Below are 25,435 nucleotides of genomic sequence, written 5' to 3' on the forward strand. Positions count from 1 at the left end.
TTACACTAAGTCACTCACATTTTCTCTGCAAGTCTCCTCTGTTACCAAAAAAGCAGCATATATTTGCAGGGCAGAGAGTAAAAGGAGAGGAAGAGTCCCAGGCATGAGTGAAAAGCAGTCCATAAGCCCACACCAAAGAAAGTTTTATTATTAGGCCACTGGCACTTAACCTTCATTGAGAAAGCTACAAATCCACGACACCATTGCAAAGTAGTTTTTAAAGTATTATGTGGTAGCACATTCTGCTTGTGAGTAGTTAAGCCCTAATTTAAAATATCACTTAAATTTCAATTTGAGAACAGAAGGAATTTCAATGGTAACTTAATTCTCATTCCAATCTTCCCAAGTTTTACATATCTTTGAATACCAGTCTGAAAATCAAATAACTGCCAAATTAATGGGGAGTACCTAATCTATTTAGAACCTGTATCAAAACATTATTCCAGCATCTGTATCTCACTGCTTGACCATGGGCAAGCTGAATAAAATAGCACCTGAGTTTCTCCATCAGAAAGACATTTGCCATTGAATGTTAGCACTGTATTTCAAATTCCCAAATAAAGTCATACACTAACTTAGCAATGTATAGGTTTTAACCTTTCAATTTATTCAAAAGTAAATCCTTCACATTTTAGTGCCTAACACAGAACCTAATACATACTATGTACACAAATCTTTATTGAATGAGTTGCTTTTTGTGTTCTTCTTCATTAAATTCATTCTCCTTTACTGTTATTTTCCCAGAACCAAAGCTAACTACCAGTATTTTGAAAAAGTACTCAATTTCTCTTTGCCCTTTGTTACTACTACTATCTCAAAATACTTCTGCTTTTTTGTAGTTATATCACGCTGCAAGTTCGAATTTGCAGTCTAGCAACAGATTTTGATAAATTTTTGTTTTGTAAGATCGGAAATTGTTGCTATTTCTTTCTTAATGCTATCCCTTTCTTGATAAAGATGTCAGAGTAGTATAGAAACAATAAGAGGCAGATAGGCTTCCGATAATGTTCTATGAAGACCTCTTAAATCAAAGCTCTTAGAGAAAAACTAATGAAATAATATTTATAATGAATAGTAGCAGCAAATTCCTCATGGAAATAGCTTGTGGTTTTAGTGTGAACAAAAATTATGGATTTTTTTCCCTATGATAACAAAGAGAAAGAAAGTTAAGGAAAGGATATAATGGCTATAAATCTGAGTTTAATGAAACTGAAACTCTGTTAGGAGGAAGGTGAATGGATAAGTGTCTTTAAGAGATCCAGCAAAGCAGGTGTCGAAGAAAAATAAATAGAATTAAACAGTATTAACTATAAGGTAATTAATTTTCAAAAGAACCTATCTACAGTCAGACTATATTATTTCAGTTTCAAATATCATCTTAGGGTAAAGCTGGAGCCCTGGCCTGGCTTTCTCATGTCAGTCTTCTACTAGCAAAGTTAGATCCAGACTGTACCCTACCCCCACCTCAGGGCAGTTATAATTTGGGATAGATTCTGGGAACCTCTGTGATTCACTGATACAAAGTTGTAGTGGATGTAGCCTCTTGAAGGATACTATTCACTCAAATAATTATACTTGATAAGTATTCCAACATAGTCATTTTCCTAAAGTAGCAGTTCTCACACTGTGGACCATGGACTCCAGGGAATCCCCATGACTCTTATAGGGCATCTGAAAAGTCAAAAGATTTTTGTAATCATCACATTATTATTTTTCTCCTGTGTTGGCATTTGAAATGATGGTGCAAAAGCAATGGTGGGTAAAACTGCTGGCTTATCAATAAGAAACAAGGCAGTGGCACCCAAATAATACAGGGGTGGACAAAATAGGTTTACAGTTGTGAGGACATGAAACAGAGTTTATCCTTGTATTTTTATTAATTATTGTATTTTTCCCCATAGGAATAATTGTAAACCAAATTTTGTCCCATCCTGTACTAGTCATTGTCTTCTTCACCCGCACACATTCCAGTTTAAATAAACAGGCATGGCAATGTCACTGAAGAATGTTCACAATTAAGCGGTAAAAATAATTTTTATTAAATCTCAGCCCTGAATACACATATTTTTAATAGTCTTTGTAGGAAAAAGGGGAAATATATATTTGCAATTCTATATAATGGAGTCCCAAAGTAATGGGGAGGCGCAATATATATTGCACTTTTGTTCTTTATCAGAGCACAGGGATGATCATCTCCAGGAAGTGTTCTTGAGTGATTCAGCTCTGAGCTGAACAGGCCACTTTTTTCATGGAAGGAGGAGAGGGAGTGCATTTTTCTTTAAAGAACAGCTGACAAACGAATTATTCAGACTTTTATGCATTTTCTCAAAAATGAGTTAAGTGAGTCTGTCACTTCAGGAAAACAACTGTCTTCAGTATTGTTACTAATGACAAACTTTGCGCTTTCAAGAGAAAATTAGAATTTTGGAAAACGTGTATCCATATCTGTATAATTCAATGAACCAATATTTTACAAATAATCAATTATGTTATAAAATCATGCATGGGCAAAATATTAATCCAAAGCATAATATTCAAAGTGCAAAACAGATCTATGGAATTTAATGTAACAGTACAAATAATTAATATGGTTTCAGCTTTCACATTGCAATTAACCTTTAAGAAATTACCATTTGTTGACATTTGGTGTGGTACCAAAGAATATCCATAATTATCTAAAAACAGTCCTTCCTTTCACTATGCCAGACAAGATTTTCTTCATGTACTTGGGATTGGCAATGTTTTTCTACCAACGACCAGATAGTACATATGTTAGGCTTTGCAGGCTATATGGTCTCTGGTGCAACTATTCAATTTTGCTGTTGCAGTGCAAAAGCAGCCATGATAATTAGTAAAAAATGAGCTTGGCTTTATTTTATTAATAGACAATGAAATTTGAATTTCATGTAATTTTACAAATTTCATGTGTCATGAAATATTGTTCTCTTTATTCTCCAATGATTAAAAAGAAAAAGACTAACAACCACTTTTTGTTGTGGGCTATAGAAAAACAGTCAGCTGACCGGATTTGGCACTCAGTGCTTAGTCTGCAGACACCTGATACCTCAAACAAAATAATATCTAACTGCCTGAACGCAGAAGCAAATATGAAAATCCAGCTGTCTACTACTAAAATAGATATTAAACAGATTTACAAAATGTAAAACAATGCCACCCTTTTCATAATTTTTTATTTTATTTTGGGGAATATAGTTATTTTCCTAAAAATATGTATGCTAATATTTAGGGAGTTTATAATTGTAATTTTTAAAAAGCTGTAAAAATTTTTAAAATTTATTATTTTTAATTTCTAATAGGGCAACTATTGATAGATCTAAGTCACATAAACAGAAGTTTTTTGGGGTCCACAATAATTTTTAAGAATGTAAAGGGGTTCTAAGACTAAAATGTTATAAAAAAAATTTAGTCTGTTTTCGAAAACCCCCAAATTATTTCTGGATGAATTAGCAGAATTACACACTGTTTCTTTCCTATTTCATATATAGAACAACAAATGGCAGTAGAAAAAGAGCAAATTACCTACCTATGTTCTAGAAACTAACAGTCATGAGCATTAAGTCTGTAAATAAGCTTATCTCCTTCTACCAACCTGGCTCCCTATGAATACTCCAACAAAGAGCTTCAGGCCCACCCACAAAAGTTAATCTGTAGACCGTATCCTCACGGAGGCAGGGGTGTAGTTTTACTCTTACCTGATGCAGTGTTCCAACCTAGCCTCCTGCTGGAACACTGTGTCAACCCTGCCTCCCTCCTGAGGGTTCTGCTCTGCCCCTGACATCATCAGAGCATCAGGGCTGAAAAAGAAGAGCATGAGCCTAAATTATTTGTTAAAGCCAACCCCAAAAGGGCTTTATGCAAAAAGTATTTCCATGTATAAGAGTGTGCCCGGAAGACACAACATTGTGTGATCATATTGACTGACATACTGTCAGGCTACATTTAAAAGTTAGCAACAAGTGCAAATTAAATGAGTGCAAACCATATTTTCTGTATTGCACTAGAAAATAAAAATGCTCTCAGTAGTTTCATCCTTCTATCCTCCAAAGACTCTGAAAAGTCTGCAGATTCAATTCAGTGCAGTGTACCTGCCAAACCACCTTTCTCAAAGACCTTCAGTTTTTACCTAGGCTTATCACCTACTCACCCTGAACTTCTGTTATTTTCTTAGTATTATATTCAACATACTAAAAAAATTGTTACTCCCAAAAGTCTTATGGTTTTAAACTTATTTTGTTTTCAAGTAGCAAAGCTTGTTGGAAGAATTCTTCAATCACAAAGATTCAAGGTTCCAATTTCATTTAATAGCTTCCTCAAAGCAAAAGTAAACTATAGCTTTTATTTATTTGAAATGTCAGTATTATTCTTATGAGAAAAAATATTTAAAAGATACAAAGGTTTTGATAAATTTTAAGTCTTCAAGAAAAACTAGAAATTGGATCTTTTTCATTCATTCTTAAAAGACAGGGAAAGAAATTAAATACAATTTCAGATATGCTTTGTTTTAAAAATTATATACATAAAAAACTATATTCTATTTCCAAAATAATTCCATTTCTCTCAACATGCCATAAAATGGAACTTATTCAGTAGGCTGACCTTAAGAATGTCTATATAGAAGTCTATAGGTTTTAAATTAAAATCGAAGATTCCAAAAAAGGAAGTAAAATGTGTCCAACAAAGTTTGAAATGAAGCAAAGCAATCACCCAAAATATGAATTAAATTGTACTGACTGCCTTTTTTGGCAGTACTGATCAACATTTTAGAGAAACTACTATTTGATTCAGCTATTCTACTTCAAAGAACATTACCTACAGATATATATGAGTTTCCCATTACCCAGGACAACTAAAAATGGAAAAAGCCCATTTAAAGTTAGTCAACTTATAATAAGGACTATAATTTCATAAAGTGAAAAAGAAATTTGATGGGCGTTTTGTTTTCAAAATGTACACAGAAAATTGTAAAAATGTGCATAAAAAACAAAGAATGAAAGATGTTAAATTTTGTGGGGGCAATTCGGCGGCAAAATTAATAAAGGCATGAATTCAGTCGATAAATTTACTGAGGACCTATACATAAATACAGTAAATAAAAATATGTTATTGAGCAAAAAGACAAGGCTCCTATTTCCATGGAGTTTTCTTACTAGCAGAAGAAGACAGATACCCTTTACTTCACTTTTGCAACACAATAGTAAAGAAAAAGGCAATTTCTGCAAAAAAATAAATAAATAAATAAAATAAAGGTATAATTAATTATTCCCAAGGACTTTTACTAATCCACTGATATTTAAACTATCATCTTTTAAAGCCCCTACTGTGTCATCTTGTAAAGGTTTGCTCAAGTATTATTCAACCTTGATTGTCAATGTCTTTGCCAGAAATTCAAGCAGTTCTAATTATTATGGCCAATTTCATTAAATGGTGCATCTTTGCCAATATCTGTAATTGTATTGATTTCTGAGCTATAATACCCAACTATCTTGAGATAAATAATTCTAGTGTTAAAACTGTATTTGTGTGTGTGTGTGTGTGCGGGGGGGGGGAAGCTTGAGAAGTAATTCCTTAATTGGAAAGTTAAAGATAATATTAGTGCATATTTTCATTATTTTTTTCCTCCGCAACTAAGGGCACCTGGAGAGTGAATTTTCAAAAACAAAAAATACTGGGTTCTTTATAAAAAAATTTATGTAGAAGCATGTCCACTGCAGCACTGTTTTACAGGTAAAGCCAAGAAACAACCTCCAAACCCATCAATAAGAGACTGGTTAAATTAAGGTAACCAGTCTGTAGTTGACAAAGTGCAGATGTCCAACATTAGAAGAAAAAACAATCAATGATGTACAGTGTGAATGCACTTGTGTTAAAACAGATATCTGCATGTGTTACTTGTGTAAGCTTTCATGTTAAAATTTTCTGGATGAATACAGAAAAACTCTTAACAGTGATTAACTCACATCAGTCTAGTTTCAACTATAAATCTGCATAGTAAACGTCATTAAAAATTTCTGGCTTTTGGGGGGGTGGGATGAGGCCATGTGACAGGGGGTAGGGGAGGCTGGGGGAAGGTCAATGAGGAAAGAAAAAGGAGATATATATACTACTATATGTAATACTTTAAACAATAAAAAAAAGAAAAAATATTTCTGGCTTTTAAAAAACATTCATTTTAGAAGTATTTCTAGGATTTTGAGGATCTATGTTATGCACCATATCAACAATAATGAAAATTTGCTCAAATTTACTGTATAAAGCAGTGGTTATGAAAGAGGAGACAGAATGGGGAGCACATTCCTTTCCCACTTTGAGCGTTCAGTCAGATATTATTGAGTTGTTCACGTGAGCATTGTGTGTGAAGACAGAAAACAGATTTTAAAAAAAGTAGTTCAGCCATTTAGTCATTTAAAAAACAACTACTTATGTGCTCAATTTGCATCCTCTTAGGTGTTGAGATATAATGAACAAGACCAATCTAGTACTGCCCAACCAAGAGCCTCTAGTGTAGCTTAAGAGATATCTATCTACCTAATAAGAGAGTAACATGCTAATTGACTGCACCTTCACGACACCCACCAGCCAATCAGGAGTAAGTATGCAAATTAACTCAACAAAGATGGTGGGTTAATTTGCATATGTGGGCGCCGAGCAGCCAGGGGCAGGGCGGGATGCTTGCGTCGTCACCGTGGCAACGATGCTGGCGGTCTGCACTACCTCAGCCACTCTGGGCCTCTGGGCAGTGTGGGAAGGCAGAAAGGCGGCTCCGGGCTGGAGGGGAAAGGCGGCTCTTTCCCCTCCGAGCCAGAGAGGAAAGGCGGCTCCAGGCCAGAGGGGAAAGGCGGCTCAGGCCAGAGCGAAGGCAGTACCAGCAGCCAAGAGAAGGAAGGCCCATTCTTACATGAATCTTCATCCATCGGGGCTCTAGTCATTATATATATAAAAGGCTAAGCGACCATCTGACTAGTAGCTATGATGCGCAATGACCACCAGGGGACAGAAGCTCAACACAGGAGCTGCCGAGCTGCAGTGACTTGGCAGTGGGGGTTCTCGGGTGACGCCCCCCGGAACCAGAGAGGAGGGAGCCCGATTCTGGGGTGGGTCACCTGAGAACTGCCCTCTCGCAATCCGGGACTCTTCTGGGGATGTCGGAGAGCTGGTTTCGGCCCAATCTCTGCAAGCTAGGCCGAGGGACCCCACCTGCTGGAGGGACCCTGATCACTTCGCAGACGCCCTTTGAGCCACTGCCCCAGGTGTGGCTGGCCAGGGAGGAACTGCGGGAGGTTGGCTCCAGGGCATGTCCAGCCCGTCTTGCCCAGTCCCGCCCCACTAGCCACCTTCTAATTAATTTCCTTTCAATGTACACGAATCTGTGCACCGAAGCACTAGTTTTATCAAATCTTTATATATAAAAGCCTAAGCAACCATTCAACTGTTTGACTGTTAGCTATGACACGCACTGACCACTAGGGGGCAGATGCTCAATGCACAGGCATGGAAACATGGAACAGACTGATGAATATCAGAGGGGAGGGGAAAGGGGGAGGGTGGGAAGAGATTAACCAAAGATCTCATATGCATACTAGAGGCCCAGTGCATGAATCTGTGCACCGGTGGGGTCCCTCAGCCTGCCCTGAGGGGACTGGGCCAAAATTGGCAGTCCGACATCCCCCGAGGGGTCCCGGATTGTGAGAGGGCGCAGGCCAGGCCGAGGGACCCCACCAGTGCACAAATGTGTGCACTGGACCTCAAGTAATCACATAAAATACAGTATATGTAAAACTGCAACTGTGCTACAACAAAGAAGATTCTTTGGAGATTGAGTTTAAGATGCAAAGCATCACAACATGCTTTTTTTCCCTTTAAGATACACTACTGTGGTAGGCTAGGAGGTCACCTTAACCCTATTTTAAAGAAGATAACCACTCTTGGAAGATAAACATTCTTTCTTGAATTCAGCTTCAGAAAGCTGTTTCCACAGATGAATTTTTATATGGTTTCTTTGTAAGATAACAAAAATCAAGTTTCCCTTTTTATTTACTTTAGCTGCCATATTTAGTGCTGATGTTAAATATAAGTATTTTAATTCAGGTCTGTGTACGTACTTATACCTATGATCCTTAGCAATTTTATTTTGTCTGCTATTTAATACCATAAACTTGTTCAAATAATTTTGGAAAAAATATATATCTATCTCACCCATGCTTGTATGCCTTTAGAAAGCCTAGCTTGTTTCTCCAAAAAATTTTAACTCAAGTCATCACTTTCACCATCTATTTTTCTATGAGTTATTAAACTGTAAATACAAGATACTTGTAGAGTTAATATTTTAGTATATCCCAACATCACAAACATATAACAAAAGACTATATTTTCAAAGACAGAAATATGTTAAGAAAAATATCCTACTTTAAAAATGGCACACATTTAGCATTAATTCACTTAGCAGTTATTTACTGAGCAACTTAGCACATGCCTGCAAAGTGCTAGATCCTGGGGATACTACAGTGAATATGACACATTTCCTTTTTTTTCTTTTCTTCTTCTTTTTTTTTTTTTTTAAGAAACTCAGAATGTAGTGGTGGAAAGAGAAAAAAAAAAAAAGAACAGTGTGATAGGTGCCACAAATAAACAGCACATAGGAGATACTATGAGAGATCAGAGAACATAGTAACTACTTTTGTCTGAAAGTCAGAAGAGCTCCACAGAAGAAATATTTATGATAAATTTTTAGGTCCGCCAAAAGGAACTGGTTTCCCCTTCAACTGTGAACTTCTAAAAACACAGCTATTTAAAAGGATTTTTACAGATCTTGATTGATCCACAGTGTCACATAACAATTTCTATATTCAAAGAACTTGTGGCATATGAATCTCAGGCTTATGATACCTGGGAGAAAAAAAAAGGTTAATCAATCCCTCAACCTCAAATTAACAAAATTCCAAATTTATCACTTAGTGATTAGGCAAAGAAGATTTGAATTTAATATTGTGTGGTCAAATGTTTACAATACATTTTATCAGAAAATTACACAGATTATGTGCAAATGGTAAAAAAAAACACAACTATTGAGTCTTTGATACCTTTAAAATTATAATTAGGACAATAGTGTAGAGGTATATGCAGGGGGGAAAAATCAGAGTGACTGCTAAACAGATCTAACAGGAGTAAAAAGAAAAATGCCCAGAAAAGAACTTCTACTTAAATCATTAGCCTTAAAATTCAGGCAGTAGATCAAGTTTACAAAGAATCCCAGATTTTATTTAAATTAAATAAAAGAGGGGGGGGAAAGACTACATGCAAAAGCCAGATTCACCCATCTATATGCAACAGATAACAGAATCAGACAAGTCTCAAGAAAATGACATACAACAGAATAAGCATGATTTAAAGTATACTATGCTGTCAGTTTTTAAAGTCATAGAAAAATTCTAGACACAAGGCCTAATTTTAAAATCAATGGCACAGTAAGTCTGTAGCAACCACAATTTCTTCCCTTTTGGCTACTATAAAATAAACCAAATGAAGTTCTTTTTGTTTATTTTTTAATTAGGTAAATCAAAGTACTTTGAGGCAAAATTACCCAACAAAAATACTAAGCTTTTAGCTCAAGTCAGAGGTTAATGATACCTAATAATTGCCTAAAATGATCAGAAAAACTCTAGGATTCTCATAGGATAATGCTTCTAAAAAACAACCCTAAAATTTTAAATAGACTTATTGGTTGATAAAAGGTCAGTGTGTTCAGGCCCTGAAATGTGAATAGCATCGAATACACATTTCAGGTGGATAAACAAAAAGAACTTGCCCAAGGTCACAGGAATAATTAGCAAAACTAGAAGTACACAGATGCTTGAATCTAAGGAGGTAGTCTTCTTTTTGATAATAATAATATGCATATGATTCCTACTGCATAATTTACACAATAAAGTCAGATCAGATGCAATTCTGGGTTAAACAGAAGCTTCCCAATAGATGAACACCTTTTTGAGAGCCAAATTCTGTTTTAACTTCTCTTTTAAAAAGTATAAAATTCCTTCCATTATAATATGTAAAAAATAATTTAGATAGAAAAACCAAAGACAGTAATTTAGTTTTAATTAGACTCACTAATTTAACATTAGATTTCCTTTTATTCATTCAGAATTTAAGAAAAATGTACTCATTTTTTACCCCCTATATTCTATTTCTTTTAAAATAAAACTATCTGTAAATATTAGCATCTATAAAAGCATTCTTGTAAACATGATAACAATGTAGTATCTACATCACACACAAAATTTCCAGATTTCTTTAGCATCTGAAGAAATTGGGTTTTTAAAAGGAAAATGCTTGCAGACTGCAAAGGTCTAATGATAAACCAGGTATTTCCCTTCAGCAAATTAAGATGCATTAAATGGAAAAATGTTGATAATGAAGACAGGCTACTTTCCCCACTTCAGACAATATAAAATGTAATTAAAGGATGACAAAATAACAAGACACTGTGAAATGCTCTTCAAATCTCAGCAGGTCACAAGTGTAAAGTAAAATAGTGGCAAATATTCTTTATCTTTGTTTACAGTTGACTAAACAGACAAAATATTGATCCAAGTTCAGGCTGTACATCTTATTCTAATGGCAAATGTACATGCCCTTGATGAAATGTCTATGCTTTTAAGCTAAGTTTTAACATCTAGATTTTGCTTTGAGAACCAAGTGTTATTTTTCAAGGCATGCAATCAGGTCTCTTCAAGCTCCTGGGATCTTACCTGCTGAGTCTTCTAAATCAATCAGCTTGGGCATTAAGCTTTCAGGGAGTTTTTCTGGTAAGTCATAGCCATTCTTCCTAGCAACTACCAGATGAAAAGCAGCACAAAACTCATCCAGTGTTAATGCTCCATCTTTATCAAAGTCTGAGAGTTCCCTAAAAGAAAAATATCAGAAATAGAATCATATTCTACTTTGGATCCCTTTATGTCTCAGAAAAAAAGGAAAAGAGAAATACTTTTCCAGAAAAAGTGCAAGCAAACAATAATTTAAAAAATCCCATAGATGGGAAGATGTGTAACAAAGTGAGTATAGCAAATGGTTATCTGTAGATTACAGGCAATGGCCATGTGGGTGGTTTAAGGCAGTGGTCGGCAAACTGCGGCTCGTGAGCCACGTTTTGACGCTCTGTTGACTAATGAGTTTGCCGACCACTGGTTTAAGGTACAATTCTTTCAACTTTTCTTTCTTTTTTTTTTTCTTTCAACTTTTCTAAGTGCTTGAAATTTTCATAATAAAATGCTGAAAAAAGAGCCCCCCCCAAATAAGGTCACCAAAGAAATGGCCTTTAACACATATGTATCCCTGCTATCCTTCCATTTCCTAGATGTAGGAACAACCATTTTTTTAAATTTATCACCTTAAAATATAAATAGCATGTATATATTGCTAGTTCTTAACTTTTTGGTTTTAGGCATTATCTACCTACCTCCTACTATAGCACTCTATGCTACTAAAAACCCTATTAATAAAATTTAGAATATAGAGAAATATATCTAATAAAAGAGTAATATGCAAATTGACTGTCACTCCAACACACAATATGGCCACCCCCATGTGGTTAAAGATGGCTGCCTCATGTGGACACAAGATGGCCACCACAAGATGGCCTGCAGGGGAGGGCAGTTGTGGGCGATCAGGCAAGCAGGGGAGGGCAGTTAGGGGTGACCGGGCCGGCAGAGGAGGGCAGTTGGGGGAGACCAGGCCAGTAGGGGAGGTCAGTTGGGAGGGACCAGGCCTGCAGGGGAGGGGAGTTGGGGGGACCACTCCTCCAGGAGAGGGCAGTTGGGGGGGGACCAGGCCTGCAGGGGAGGACAGTTGGGAGGGACCAGGCCTGCAGGGGAGGACAGTTGGGGGGACCAGGCCAATAGGGGAGGGCAGTTGGAAGGGACCAGGCCTGCAGGGGAGGGCAGTTGGGAGGGACCAGGCCGGCAGGGGAGGGCAGTTAAGGGCAATCGGGCCAGCAGGGGAGCAGTTAGGCATCGATCAGGCTGGCAGAGGAGTGGTTAGGTGGTGATCAGGCTGGCAGGCAGAAGTGGTTAGGGGCAATCAGGCAGGCAGGCAGGCAGGCAGGCAGGCGAGCGGTTGGGAGCCAGCAGTCCTGGATTGTGAGAGGGATGTCCCAGATTGGAGAGGGTGCAGGCTGGGCTGAGGGACACACCCTCCCCCATGCACAAATTTCGTGCACCGGGTCTTTAGTGTAGATATAAAGTGGAAACAACATTTATATGTTTATCTGACAATTGTTTTTAAAAAGCAATTTGTGATTGTAATTTAATGACTGATTCCAACCACATAGCAACCATCCTGAGTCTTCAGTTGGTATTTAAATGGATGCTAAGCACTGTTCTTAAGCTCATGGCTGGTATAGGACTTACTAAATTTGTTTAAAACCAAATGGAATAAGCACAACCATGTATGAGCAAACTAGCTTTTATTCCATGCATTATACTAGCAATAAGAAACAGCTACTATAGCTTAAAGACTTTTAGCACTTTTTAAAGAACTATTCTACTGGTATCACTTTATTTCTTTTCTAGAGAGTGAGAGAGAAGCTGACTATTTTAAGGCAATACTGAGTCATAGGAACATTCTTTAAAAGGTTATTCTAATAGTTTATTTTTAAGGTTAAAAAAATCTACCTGCTGGAAACTCCTTTGAAATAACCCACATTACCCAAGTAATATACACCACACTTACCAAATATGAGAAAGTTCAAGAATAGGAAGCTTTGATTTTGTAAAAAACTCTTTAGCTGCAGATCCTGAAATATAAAACAGTGTTGTTTAGCATTATTCTGAACCTACAGACCCAAGAATTAAATGTGGTCTTAAGACCTTTTTCATTGAAAAAAAGGTAACCTTAACATATGTATATGTCATGTTTTTGGTCTCTAGTAATTATAAACTCTTTTTAGACAATTTGAGAATTATCTTTTATAATCGCTGACCAATAAAACCATTTCTTTGAGATTATGAAACTGAGACTTTGAACTGTCCCATCTAGAAAAATTTGTTTTTTAACAACTCACCTGGAATAAATCCGTTTAGATCAGGCTGAATGGTTTTAAACTGATTTACATAATACTGTCTTTGTTCATCTGTTATTTTCCAGGGATCATCATAGCTACTGGATTGCCTACGAATTTCATTGGCAGTTGTAGCTGAAGCTACAGTTCGTACTGTTGTCTGGTCCTGTAATGAAACATTTTTTCCTCAGTACAGTATTTATCTATATGATTACATGGACCAAGATTGCTAGGTTATTTATCTTTGAAAGTAAAACTTACTTTTTGTGGATGTTTAAAATATAAGAAGTCTTCACAAACTCATCAGCAAATCACATACTTATAATCAGGTTACTGAATGTTTTTGGACAATGATTATATAAATGTATAGAATGACAGCAATGTGTAAGCAATGGAAAGTTATGGAAATGTGCCAAGAAAGCCAAGCAAATATATTCCTAGGTGCCGAAACCTTTCAAAAGTTCACTAAGAAATTAGAAAGAAAATCAGCCAAAACTTTTAGTGAAAAATTTCAATGATAACAGACTTAAAGAAAAGGCACAGAGTGGAGTTCTGGTTTTTGTTTGTTTGTTTTGTGGTTTTTAAATAAAAGTGAACTTGCATTCATAAAATTTGCAACAGCAAAATATAAAAATAATGACTGCAGCAGTATTTTGAATGAAGCAAATAAAAATGCAATACCAATAAAATGTCACACCTGGACAGAAGCAGGATGCATGGTTAAAAGAGTACTGGTTGGTGGAGTATCTGCAAAACTGACCCAGTTTTCTTGAGGTGGAGGTGGAGAATGCCCTGACCACATTGCATCGCCAGCAGCAGAACCTACAAGCAGAATGGGCAAACATGCTGACTCACTTTTAAAGAATATAAAATTATCAGGTTTTTTATTATAACAATTCACCATACACATATTATATGTTTTCTTTTGAGTTCTAACTTTGTAGAAATGCTAATTTCCAAAATGAAATATTTTCTGTCAATTTAAAATTATCTCATTTAAATCTTTTAAATTGTTACTGAAACTAATCTAATATATATATATAATACTCTAGGAAATAATCACTTATTCATTTTACCTTCAGAGAATGTGTTGTCTATAAACTTTTATCTAAGCATCATAGATATAAATAAATGCAATTACCAATGTTCAAAGTGATACATCTACTTAACAAATTTTCACAGTTGGAATTTGCTTCCATTTAAGGCACTTAACTCACAATTAAAAATTTTCTTGGAGGCAACTCTTAAAGGAATGTTAACAAGTTTCCTTCAATTTACACCTTTAATAAATGACTGTTACATCTAGAACTTCTAAGTACCTGATTGTGCGTCACCAAAGGGAGACCAAAATGGCCCAGGTGCTGCAAGAGGCCTCTCACCATTTCCTCCACTGGGGTGACGGCTGTGTTTCCTCCATGTGTGTGGAGACGTTGGTGGGGACTGCTGTGGCGAAACTACTGGAGATGCAGGCTCCTAGAAAGAGTATCATTATTTTTAAATTTTAAGATAACATTTTCATTGTTAAGGCATTCAGTAAAAGTTTTAGTGTAAATATCTACACAGAATGTCAACTAATAACAATGACATGCATGTGACTACCTGTTGATCTGTAGATGTACGAGACTGGACAGTATCATGGCTTACGGACCCCTTTTTCACTTGCCCCCTTCCAGGTGGTGGAGGAATAACACCAGAATAAGACCCTTGATTTTCAGAATCTGAAGAATATGAGGCTGCATGGCGAGATTCCTGTTCATTCTTTGAAGCAACAAATCTTGGCAGAGGAAGGTCCTTTACTATTAACGGCAAAAATAATTATTACTTTAAAATAAAAAATGATTCACACATTAAAACCTGAAGTAAGAGGTGAATTAGATATTAGAAAGAATTTTTGCAAAACTGATACTGAAACAAAATGTCTATCACTACGAAATTTTATTCATTCTCTTCCTTAAATTGTTTAGGGAGACCCTAACCTAGAAAGAAATAGTAATACCAAATTGTCCTTCCAAGGGGTTATAAAAATAGCTGTATTAAATGTCCATTGCATGTCTGGTCCTATGTTTGCACTCATTACCATATCAACCCTGCAAAGTCCCTATTTTACAGGTAAGCAAACTGAGGCTCATTGACAGTAAGTGACAAAATCTAAACCCAGGTCAGTCTGACCCCAAAGCCTATGCTGTTTCTACTCACACTAATTCTCTAAAGTAAGATGTTCGAGTTCTAAGTATAACACAGAATATGTCACTAAGTTTGAGACTAGATTAATCCAAACATTTTCATGGCAGAAATTCCTGAAAATATCTTACTGTTCACCTACCAAAGACACAGTACAAGCAACTCAACCTATCAACTTTAGTCTGGTTTACTTCACTCCTACAGGCGACACTCTACATTCTATTTTAAATAAAGAAGAAAAATAAAAAAACTAAGAATTCCACAGGTCAATCTGGACCAGAATAACAGCAAAATCATTTTGAGAAGAAAATGTACTTCCTTCCACTCTAATTCCCTGAATCTCCCCTATAATTTCCACACTAAGGAGGGGATAAAGTTTATTTAGTGTGTACGCAAAGTACTCAAAATTACCTGAAAAGAATGTAAACTCTCAACACGAGGAGAAGGATGTGCGTCACACTAGAGGCCCACAATGAAAACCTCCAACTAAGCTAGCATTAAACACGGAGCACTTAAAACTAAGCTGTACTAACACTACTGTATAAAAATCCTAACATTACAGAAATGCAGCTCTCTCTTTCCTCTTTTCCCTATGAAAATCACAAAACTCTCTGCATTTAAATGCCTACCTTATAAAATTTCCATCTACTTCATTATCAACACACCTCCAAATAATAGAAAAACAAATTTTCCTATGTGATATGTATAAGACAGTCAGATGCTTATAACTAGGTTTTAATCTGCCAATATTTTAATAGTATCTCTATCAACCAGAAAGTTTTGGTTAACTAGTGCTTTCTAATTTTATATGGAGCGTTCAGTCTACACAAACAAGAAAACAAAGTATAATGTTGCTTTATGCTTAGAAAAAAATATAAAGAAAGCATATATGAGGGTCACTGCAATGCACCCTTTACTTTGATAAAATTACCTAAATTCTAAACAAGTCTTAGTAAATTAATGCTATAACAATCACCATTTTAACAGTTTTATACAATGAAATATGCAGGAAGTACAGATATGCCATAACATTTAAAATAGATATGTGTTCTAATATTCACAAATTTTAAATAGCAAGGTGGTGAGAATAAAGTCATGACATTTTTCTCAAGGTCACAAATGCCACTAACTTCATTTGTGACTTGAAGTCTATTTTCATTTCAATTACTAATGTATCCCATATTTACCTGTATTAATACTTTCCACTCTTAAAGGGAAACCAGACTGGGCAACAGCTACAAGTTTCAAAGCAATATAGAACTGACTTCTTCCAAAATAACCAAGTCTTGTTGCCCCACAAAGCTCCATAATCTATAAAAGAACACAATGTAATGTAAGATTTATGACAATAATTCTTTGAATAAGCAACTAACTTCTGTTGATAACTTCTCCAAAATATATACTCTCACCTGACGACCAACTTCCTCAAGTTTCAGGTTCATATGTTTGAAAACAAAAAGGCACTGACCTTAAATAAGAAGTTTATCGTTTGCCTATTTATTAAAATCCATGTGCTAAACAATTTTATTTTATTAGAATAACTATTTTTTCTTAAGAGTCATATATATATATATATATATATATATATATATACATATATATATATATATATATATATATATATATATATATATATATTTAGAAACACTCTTCTACATAAACATTGTGCATACAACAGGGTCATGCAACTAACAGATTAGTATGCAGCCATTTTAAATAATAGTCATAAAATGACATATTCAGTGGGAAAAAAGCAGGACACATTTAAACCACATAAACACAAATTTGAAAACAACCAAATATATAAAAATTCCATGAGCAATTTTGTTAAGTGAGATTAAGAGTAGGACTTTTGCCTCTTATTTTCCAGATTGTATTTAATGTGGTTATACTCTTTCCTTTACAACAACAATTTTTGTTTGCTTGTTTTGTTTTTTTAAAGCAGTTAGGCTTTCAAGGATCTACATTGACATTCTAGTCATTCAATAAACATTTCTAGACTGGCTATAGCAATTACATATCAGACTACAAAAGAGAATTTTATGTTACAAGATTAAATTATAACCCCAAAAGCTAGAGTAGATGTCTATTATACAGACACTAGAGGCCTGGTGCACGAAATTCATGCACTTGGCAGGGGGCGTCCCTCAGCCCGGCCTGTGCCCTCTCGCAGTCTGGAAGCCCTCGCAGTCCGGAAGCCCTCGGGGGATGTCCGACTGATGGCCTAAGCATATTAGCCTTTTATTATATAGGATTATAATCTTAAAGTAAAATAAGCACTAAGTATCTTTATCTCAATTTCTCAAAATATATAAATTCCTGTAGAAAGGAAGCATATTTAGTCTGTTTTCTTTTCCCTAAAACATTCAAAGGAAGATTAAGATACCTTGGATGTTGTGATAGTAAGTCAGAAGTAAAGTCCATATTTACTGGAATTCAGAAAAGCACCTATCAGTGGTTAAGTAATGTATAACAATGATCATTTGTTTACATGCACAAGAAAATACAGTAATTTTGGCTGTGATTGACTGGAAGAATTTCCTGTTTCTCCCACTAAGGGGTATCATTTGTGTGTAAATTTAAGAGTAAGGAAGATAAAGAGGCAGGTTTACATTAAGGGAACTAGGAGGAAAAGGAGGGCTAGAGAGTTAAGGAAGGAAGGGCACACAGGCTTGCAGGCTGCACAGGATTTCATTAGGATTATTGCCCTTATCCACCACCCTTTTCTGCCCACTTGATACCCCTTAAGGGAAACATATAGTTTATTTATCCTTGTAACATCTGTTTCAGGTACCTGTGGGACACTCAGGGGCAGTGAAAGGGAAATCAGGAGAGCACCACAACCTAAAGGGCAGGTATAAAGAGAAACCTAAGAAAGAGGCAGGGCAAAGGTACAAAAAGGAGAAGCAAACTAAAATTACCAGAACAACAAAAACCGGTAAAATGAATTATGGAATAACCATATAATAAGAAAACTATACAGCCTTTAAAATTCACTGCTTACAATATTAATGTTATTAAAACAAAAAGCAGGATACAAAGCAGTGTATAAATATAATCCCAACTTTACTAGACATCTATACTAATAAAAGGGTAATATGCTCATTTGACCGGGTCAACCGGCCATCTTCCGGATGTCTGCCTTCCTTCCAGACAAAGCCATGGTGGTGGGGGCCGAGGCAGAGGCAGTTAGGGGTAAGATCAGGCTGGCAGGGGAGAGCAGTTGGGGGCGACCAGGCCGGCAGGGGAGGGCTGTTGGGAGCGAGATCAGGCTGGCAGGAGAGGGCAGTTGGGGGCATTAGGCAGGCAGACAGGTGAGTGATTAGGAGCCAGTGGTCCTAGATTGCGACAGGGATGTCTGACTGCCAGTTTAGGGCCGTTCCCTGTGGAATCAGGCCTAAACCGGCAGTTTAACATCCCCTGAGGGGTCCCAGATTGGTAAGGGTGCAGGCCGGGCTGAGGGACTCCCCCCCCCCCATGCACGAATTTCATGCACCAGGCCTCTAGTCTATAATAAAAGCTTAATATGGTAATTAGACTGGATGTCCTTCCAGACGACCTTCTGGACAAAGCTGGGGCTGCGAGGGAAGCCCGGGTCCCGGGTGCCAGAGGGAAGCAGGTGCCAGCAGCCGGGGGAAGGAAGGACTACTCTTGCATGAATTTCGTGCATCAGGCCTCTAGTGTACATATAAATGGCAGTGAATATGCCAGTGTTTATTTCTGGGTGCTGAAATTAAGGAACACTTCTATGTTTTCATTACATGAGTCTGTATTTACTACCAAATATATATATATATATATATATATATATATATATATATACACACACACATATACACACACACACACACATATATATATAATATATAATTTACTCAGAAAATTAATAAATAATTTTTAAAAAGGGAGAAACAGCAGGGCCAAATAAAAAAGGGAGGAAAATGTACTCTATATTTTGAAGTTAGGAGGTGAAGGGGCTGTGACATACAATTTACAAAAATAATCCCTAATGAAACAGTATCAAGAAGTCTGATTTATCATCACAATTTGTGAATTAGACAAAATGTGTCATTAAAGAAATATTTGGTACCAATTCCTAAAGGCAAAACTGCTAGACCAAAGTATTCTTATATTTGAAATGTAACAGCTATCGAATTGCCTTTCAAAAAAGTTACTAAAATTTATTCCCCCACTGTCAATATGAGAGTGCTTGTTTCTCATCTTTTCTCCAGTAACTTGAAAAACCACTCACACACTTGTAAGTATTACTAGAGGCCCGTGCACCGGTGGGGTCCCTTGGCCTGGCCTGCACCCTCTTGCAATCCAGGACCCCTCGGGGGATGTTGGAGAGCCGGTTTCGGCCCGATCCCCACAGGCCAGGCCAAGGGACCCCACTGGTGCACCGGGCCTCTAGTATGCATATAAGATCTTTGGTTAATCTCTTCCCACCTCCCCCCCCTTCCCCTTTTCCTCTTCCCTCTTCGAGTCATCAGTCTGTTCCATGTTTCCATGCCTGTGCATTGAGTGTCTGCCCCCTGGTGGTCATTGGACATCATAGCTACTGGCCAGTCGGTTGGTTGCTTAGGCTTTTATATATATAGATACCTGGCTCCCTATGTTACAGTTTTGTATATCTAATCCTAGACCTCTTTTATAATTACTTTAGATTTATAATATTTAAACATCCACAATAAGGTTAGTGCAGCTCTCAATTCTTTCCCTTATTTAAAAATTTCTGGGCTATTCTTATATGACTTATTCTTCCAAATAAATCTTTAGAACCATTTATCAAAATAAATTGAGATTTTAATTAGGAGGGCATTTATTTATAGTCATAGTCCTAACTTTAACAGGATGACATCTAGTGTTTTATCATTAAGGATGATACTGGCTAACACCCTGCAACACCTTTGTTATATTAAGAAACTATTCAGCTAGTTCCACTCCTCTAGGAGTTTTGTCTTTGAGTTTCATAGTTTCAAAAATCACAAATAGGTGTTAATTTTATTTTGTGCATGTCCGGGCAAAAAACTAAGAAATCCTAATTTTCTCTTTGGTCTATTAAGATTAATAATTCTAGTAATAGAGTTCTTAAACATCAAACCATCCTTTGATCTCTAGAATGAATTCTATTTAGTAATGGTATATTACTTTAAAAACATAATACTTGTAAAATTTTAACCACAGTCTTAAAATGATTAAGCTTTTTTTTTTTTTAAAAAAAAAAAAACCCTATATGTGAAAGGTTTGGCTTTACTTTTTTCCTCTCTGGTCTGAAATTCTTTCAATAGATTAGGAATTATGTACTCCTTAAAAATTTAGAAGAATTCACCTATGACACAGGGTAGACTTGTGTATCTTTGACATGTGTCTCCATATTATTCCTTATTATTTGGAATAAACTAGGTTTTCTATCTGTAAAATATATAATTTCCTAGAAAATCATTTATTGCCTCCAAAATTTGAAATTTATTAATTTAGCATATTATTCAAAGTAGTCTCATTAATTTAATGCTCTCTATGGTAATTTACCCTTAATGTAAATTTGGCATATTTGTGCACATGCAACTCTTTCTCTAGCCCAGTGAAACCACTTAATTGTTAGGATACAGACCCCTTCCATTAGATTCTAACTCAACTAGGAAACCCAGCTGGTTGGTGGTGGCTGGTATACTGCTGATAGTTACCGTGAACTATTAAGCTTTATTTTCTTAACTTATAAAATGAAAGGTGCTTAAGGATATAGAATGAAAAGTTCCTACAATTCCCATAAAAAAATAACAATTCCTTTCATAAGTTCTTTCAGCTAGTTCCACTTTTCAACTTTTCTACACGTATACATATACGTGAGCACACATATGTAATACACATAATTTTTACAAATACAGGGTCATTCTGTTAGGGGTGGAATGCCTTCTGTGTCTCCACCTGTTACCGGTGGAAGTGGAGTTCTTGCAATGCTACAAAGGAAAGGAATTTCCTAAGACTCACACAGGAGGATGAGTGATCTTTATTTCTGTGGAATTAAAACCCTGGGTTTCCAAGGTCCCATTTCCCCCTGTCTTGCCATGGAAAAAGTCCAATCTTGTCTCCATCAGGGACAAGATTAAGGCCACTGCCCAATCTCCACTCCATATTAGAGCATTCAAAGAAAATGCATTATCTCATCCTTCACTGGTGTATCAGGCATAGTCCTTACATATAGATTTCTACAGTATAAATGAAATCTAAAACACCTCTTCCTTCTAAAAGTCAGTATTGTTCCTGCTCCAGGAACTTTGCACTTGTTATATCCTCAGTATGTTTTCTCTGGAGATCTTGGCTTGGCTGGCTTCTTCAGTCATTCAAGTCTCAAGTGTCCTGATCTCAGAGGCTGTCCTTGAGCACCCTACTGTTTGTACTTATTTATTGTACACATTTACCAAAAGAATGAGACTCCAGAGAACAGGGAAGATCTCTTATATTCTTATATTCCCAGCACCAAAATAACTTCTAATGCACAATATCAATAGATTTGTTGGCTGGATGAATGAATATTTTTTTATTAACTAGGCTGCTGTCTCTTTCCATGCCTATACACAGACTACCAGATTGACAATCCTTAAGTACAGCTCCAAATAATGTTTATTAGATTTTAAAGAATAAACTTCTAAGTCTAGCATTCAAGACTCTCCATAACTTAGCCTCAAACTTCCTTCCCTGTCTTATCTGGCGAATCTAGATTGAGCTCTCTTATCTCCATACTTTTGCTTTCCTCACTCACCAGATTACTCTCTAACCTTTTTCTGCCTATTTAAATTACACTCTTCATTCACAACCCACCATAAGAGCCTTCCCCTTCCTGTAACATTTTCTATACTTCCTACCCATAACCAAAGGACTTTTTCTTTCTCTGTACTAGTACTCCAGGTTCTACCATTTGACTTATTTGTTATCTGTGTCATTATGTTAACTACACCACACACTCCCTACACCCCCGTCCCTCTAGCAAGCTGCTTGGGGGCAGAGACTATGACTTAGTCATACTGGAATCCCTTGCAAAACCTGGCTCTGTACTTTGCACAGGTAGGCACTTAGTACTGAAGAGAATCACTCCCTGATGGTGCTCACACCCCCGATTTACCAAATTCATTCTGTTAGACAGTCTTCACTTGAATTACACCTTTTTTATTTGGAAAGATCATTTTTAACATTTCTTTAAAAGTTAAATATTTTCTAATACTAAACATTGTTTGCTTTGCCAGATAATTTCTATTATACATGATCCACACATATTATGTTCACCACTGAAATAAATTATGACAAGGAGAAAAGGTCAAGAAAAAAAAATCAATGGCAGAGAAGATAGGGCATACATCAAAGCCCACTCATTCCAACATGACTTAATTTTCTTTCAAACACTGCTGTCAACACAAGCCATGTGGACTAACCTCTAAAACTTTCCTTTGTTACAAAAACAATTTAATTTAAATACTGAGCACGGTCCAACAAACAAGTAGGTAACTAATATCCATTACTGTATTAATGAAGCATGTTTGCAGATGACTAGCTATCACCACTAACTTCACTGCCAAATTTCCTTACTGAACTCAGGTCTAAAGTGAAATGCAATCTTACCAACCCTTTCGAGATCCTTAATTGTACTAGAGCAAATATCTCAACTCACTTTCACTATAATACTTTCTTATCCAAAATCTTTAATGCTTATTTCTGGGCTTACACAATTCAAAGGATCTTTTATTTCAAGCCTGCTACTCAAGACCACATTGCTTCTTTGCTTTCTCCTGCTATGATTTTATCTTAATTCTTTGGGTTCTTTTCTTCCTCCCACTCATACCTTCATGTATAACCTCCATTTCACATATTAACCACTGTCCTATCTCAGTTAAGGAGAGTTCTCCATGTCTTTCCCCAACGGTATTCTTAGGTAAAATAAGAAACTGTATACATTGTTGACAATGGCATACATTAATTTACAGACCACGTCAAAAATAAGAAATATATAAAATCTGTCATAACTACTATAGCAAAATAGACATATCAGACTTTTCTTGAGCCCTTACTAACTATTCTTTTTTTTTTTAATTTTTTTATCTATTGACTTTAGCGGGGGAGAGAGAGAAACACTGATTTGTTGTTCCCCTTATTCATGCATTCATTGGTTGGTTCTTGTGCTAGTACGTGCCCTACCAAGATCGAACCCGCAACCTTGGCATACGGTGACGACGCTCTAAACAACTGAGCCACCCAGCTAGGGCTGACTCAATTCTTTATATTGCTTTAGGCAATATAAACTGCCATTGACAGTCTACTGTGATAAGACTAGTACATATAGACCAATAAATATTTTACTGCTTATAATCAGTATGTCATTAGTTATCTAAACAAATAAAATACTTCTGATAGCCTCAAAATGTAAGGACTCTCTGATATGAAAAATAATATGACTGCCTATAATGTTTATTGGTAGTTCAATTCAAATCCCAAATTCCCAATTACAGTAATTTTTCATATTATCTACATTAACAACAACAAAAAAAACTTTAAAAAAAGACTGAAATACAGACTAAAGGTAAAGAGAAAAATAACAAAAAATGCAAAAGTGATTTCAAGAATACCACAAACCATCTAAAACTTAAGGTTAAAATAGTAGAATTTGTGTTTAGGAAATATTGGAGCATGGGGATAGTTTAGTAAAATAAATCAGGCCAGTAAACTATACTTAGGGTGACCACAAAATTTACATCTAATCTGAGACATATGCAAGAATGAAAGGAAAAACTATTTATAGTTATGACTGGACAAAAGGCATAACCTGGTATTGTCTCAAGCACAACCAGACTTATAAGTGTCCTTCTAAAACACCTTTCAAGATAAATGACCCCACTAAACCAATAAGATACATAAGATAACATGAAAAGCCAACATTTACAACCTGTTTCCTTATAATATGCCATCCTATATAATAAAAGCATAGTATGCAAATTGTCCCCGAAACGGGGAGTTCTTTGGGGAGTTTGACCAGGGGGTGGGGTCAGCCGGGGGAAGGGAGGGAGGCCCTGGCTGGTGGCGGCGGGGAACATGACAGGTGTCAGCAACGCAGCTCTGGCAGCAGTGGAGGTGCTGCCAGCTTCGATGGGCCCCGATGACAGCGGGATCGCGGCAGGATGGTGGAGCAGGTAAGCCGGCGGCGGCAGGCCAAGGCAGGTGCAAGCAGGGACCCAATCACCCCGCAGACTGTGACCAGTGGCAGCAGCGAGGTGCAGGGTGAGTGGGCGGCACCAGGCCAAGGCAGGGTGCCAGGAAGGGCTGCGGGGCTGGGGGCTCGAGCTAGGGCCCAATCTCCGCAGGCCACCCTGAGGGACCCCACCCGAATTTCCTGCACTGGGCCTCTAGTATTAAATTATAATTTTTGATTAAGGAATACTATTTTTCAGGAACCAGTTACAAGTAATCAAACTTCTCTTTTCTTTTGTTTTTTAAAAATATATTTTTTTTAATTTTTAGAGACAGGGAGAGGGAGAGAAACATTGATGTAAGAGCAAACAATTAGCTTCTCCTGCACACCTTCTATTCTTGCACGCCCCTTACTGGGGATGGAGCCCACAACCCAGGCATGTGTTGTGGGAATCCAATCAGCAACCTTTCAGTGCATGGGATGACACCCAACCAACTGAGCCACACTGGTCAGGTCAAACCTCCCTATTTTCTTACTTGGAGGCTTAACTATTCTAGAGTCTCAGCAATGCCTACTTAATCAAAAAATTTAAAAAAATAATAGAAGTTAAATATTTAAACACTGTGGACCAGACATCATTTTAAGCACTTATAAATTAGCTCATTCAGTCTTCATAAGAGGAATTTTTCTCCCTGAAAGACAGGGACCTTTATCCCACTGTCACAGATGAGAAAACTAAAGCACAGAGAAGTTAATAGTCCACCCATGGTCAAAGTAAGTGGGGGAGCTGAGGATTCCAAAATGTATTTTTACCTACTGTACTATGTCACCACTATTGCTCCTGTAGTGAGAGGAATTGGGAGCCCACGATTTTTCATAAACACATACAATAAGTGGAGCTCTGAAGTGTGTGTAGTCAGTGAGTAGAATTAGACTGAACAGGTTTAAGTAACTGTGATATAATTTCTGGTACATATTCTTTACCAGTGGTCAGGCAGCAGCAA

General features: G+C 36.6%; 1 protein-coding gene across 7 annotated transcripts in view; it reads right to left on the minus strand.

Annotated features, from left to right (window-relative positions):
* The window catches only part of REPS1 (RALBP1 associated Eps domain containing 1), a 73,727-nt gene that overhangs the window by 28,888 nt on the left and 19,404 nt on the right, over positions 1 to 25,435 (minus strand). For 4 of the 7 annotated variants that reach the window (XM_079781106.1, XM_079781105.1, XM_079781110.1 and 1 more), the window contains exons 2-8: positions 16,441 to 16,564; positions 14,672 to 14,868; positions 14,392 to 14,545; positions 13,770 to 13,894; positions 13,076 to 13,238; positions 12,745 to 12,808; positions 10,767 to 10,921 (exon numbers count right to left, since the gene is read on the minus strand). In XM_079781106.1, the coding sequence (XP_079637232.1) occupies positions 10,767 to 10,921; positions 12,745 to 12,808; positions 13,076 to 13,238; positions 13,770 to 13,894; positions 14,392 to 14,545; positions 14,672 to 14,868; positions 16,441 to 16,564 (982 nt within the window). The remainder of the gene's footprint in view (positions 1 to 10,766; positions 10,922 to 12,744; positions 12,809 to 13,075; positions 13,239 to 13,769; positions 13,895 to 14,391; positions 14,546 to 14,671; positions 14,869 to 16,440; positions 16,565 to 25,435) is intronic. The other 3 variants (XM_079781111.1, XM_079781107.1, XM_079781108.1) reach the window with 3 other exon arrangements.

Source organism: Cnephaeus nilssonii (assembly GCF_951640355.1).
Source record: "Cnephaeus nilssonii genome assembly, chromosome: 9".
Lineage (NCBI taxonomy): Eukaryota > Metazoa > Chordata > Mammalia > Chiroptera > Vespertilionidae > Cnephaeus > Cnephaeus nilssonii.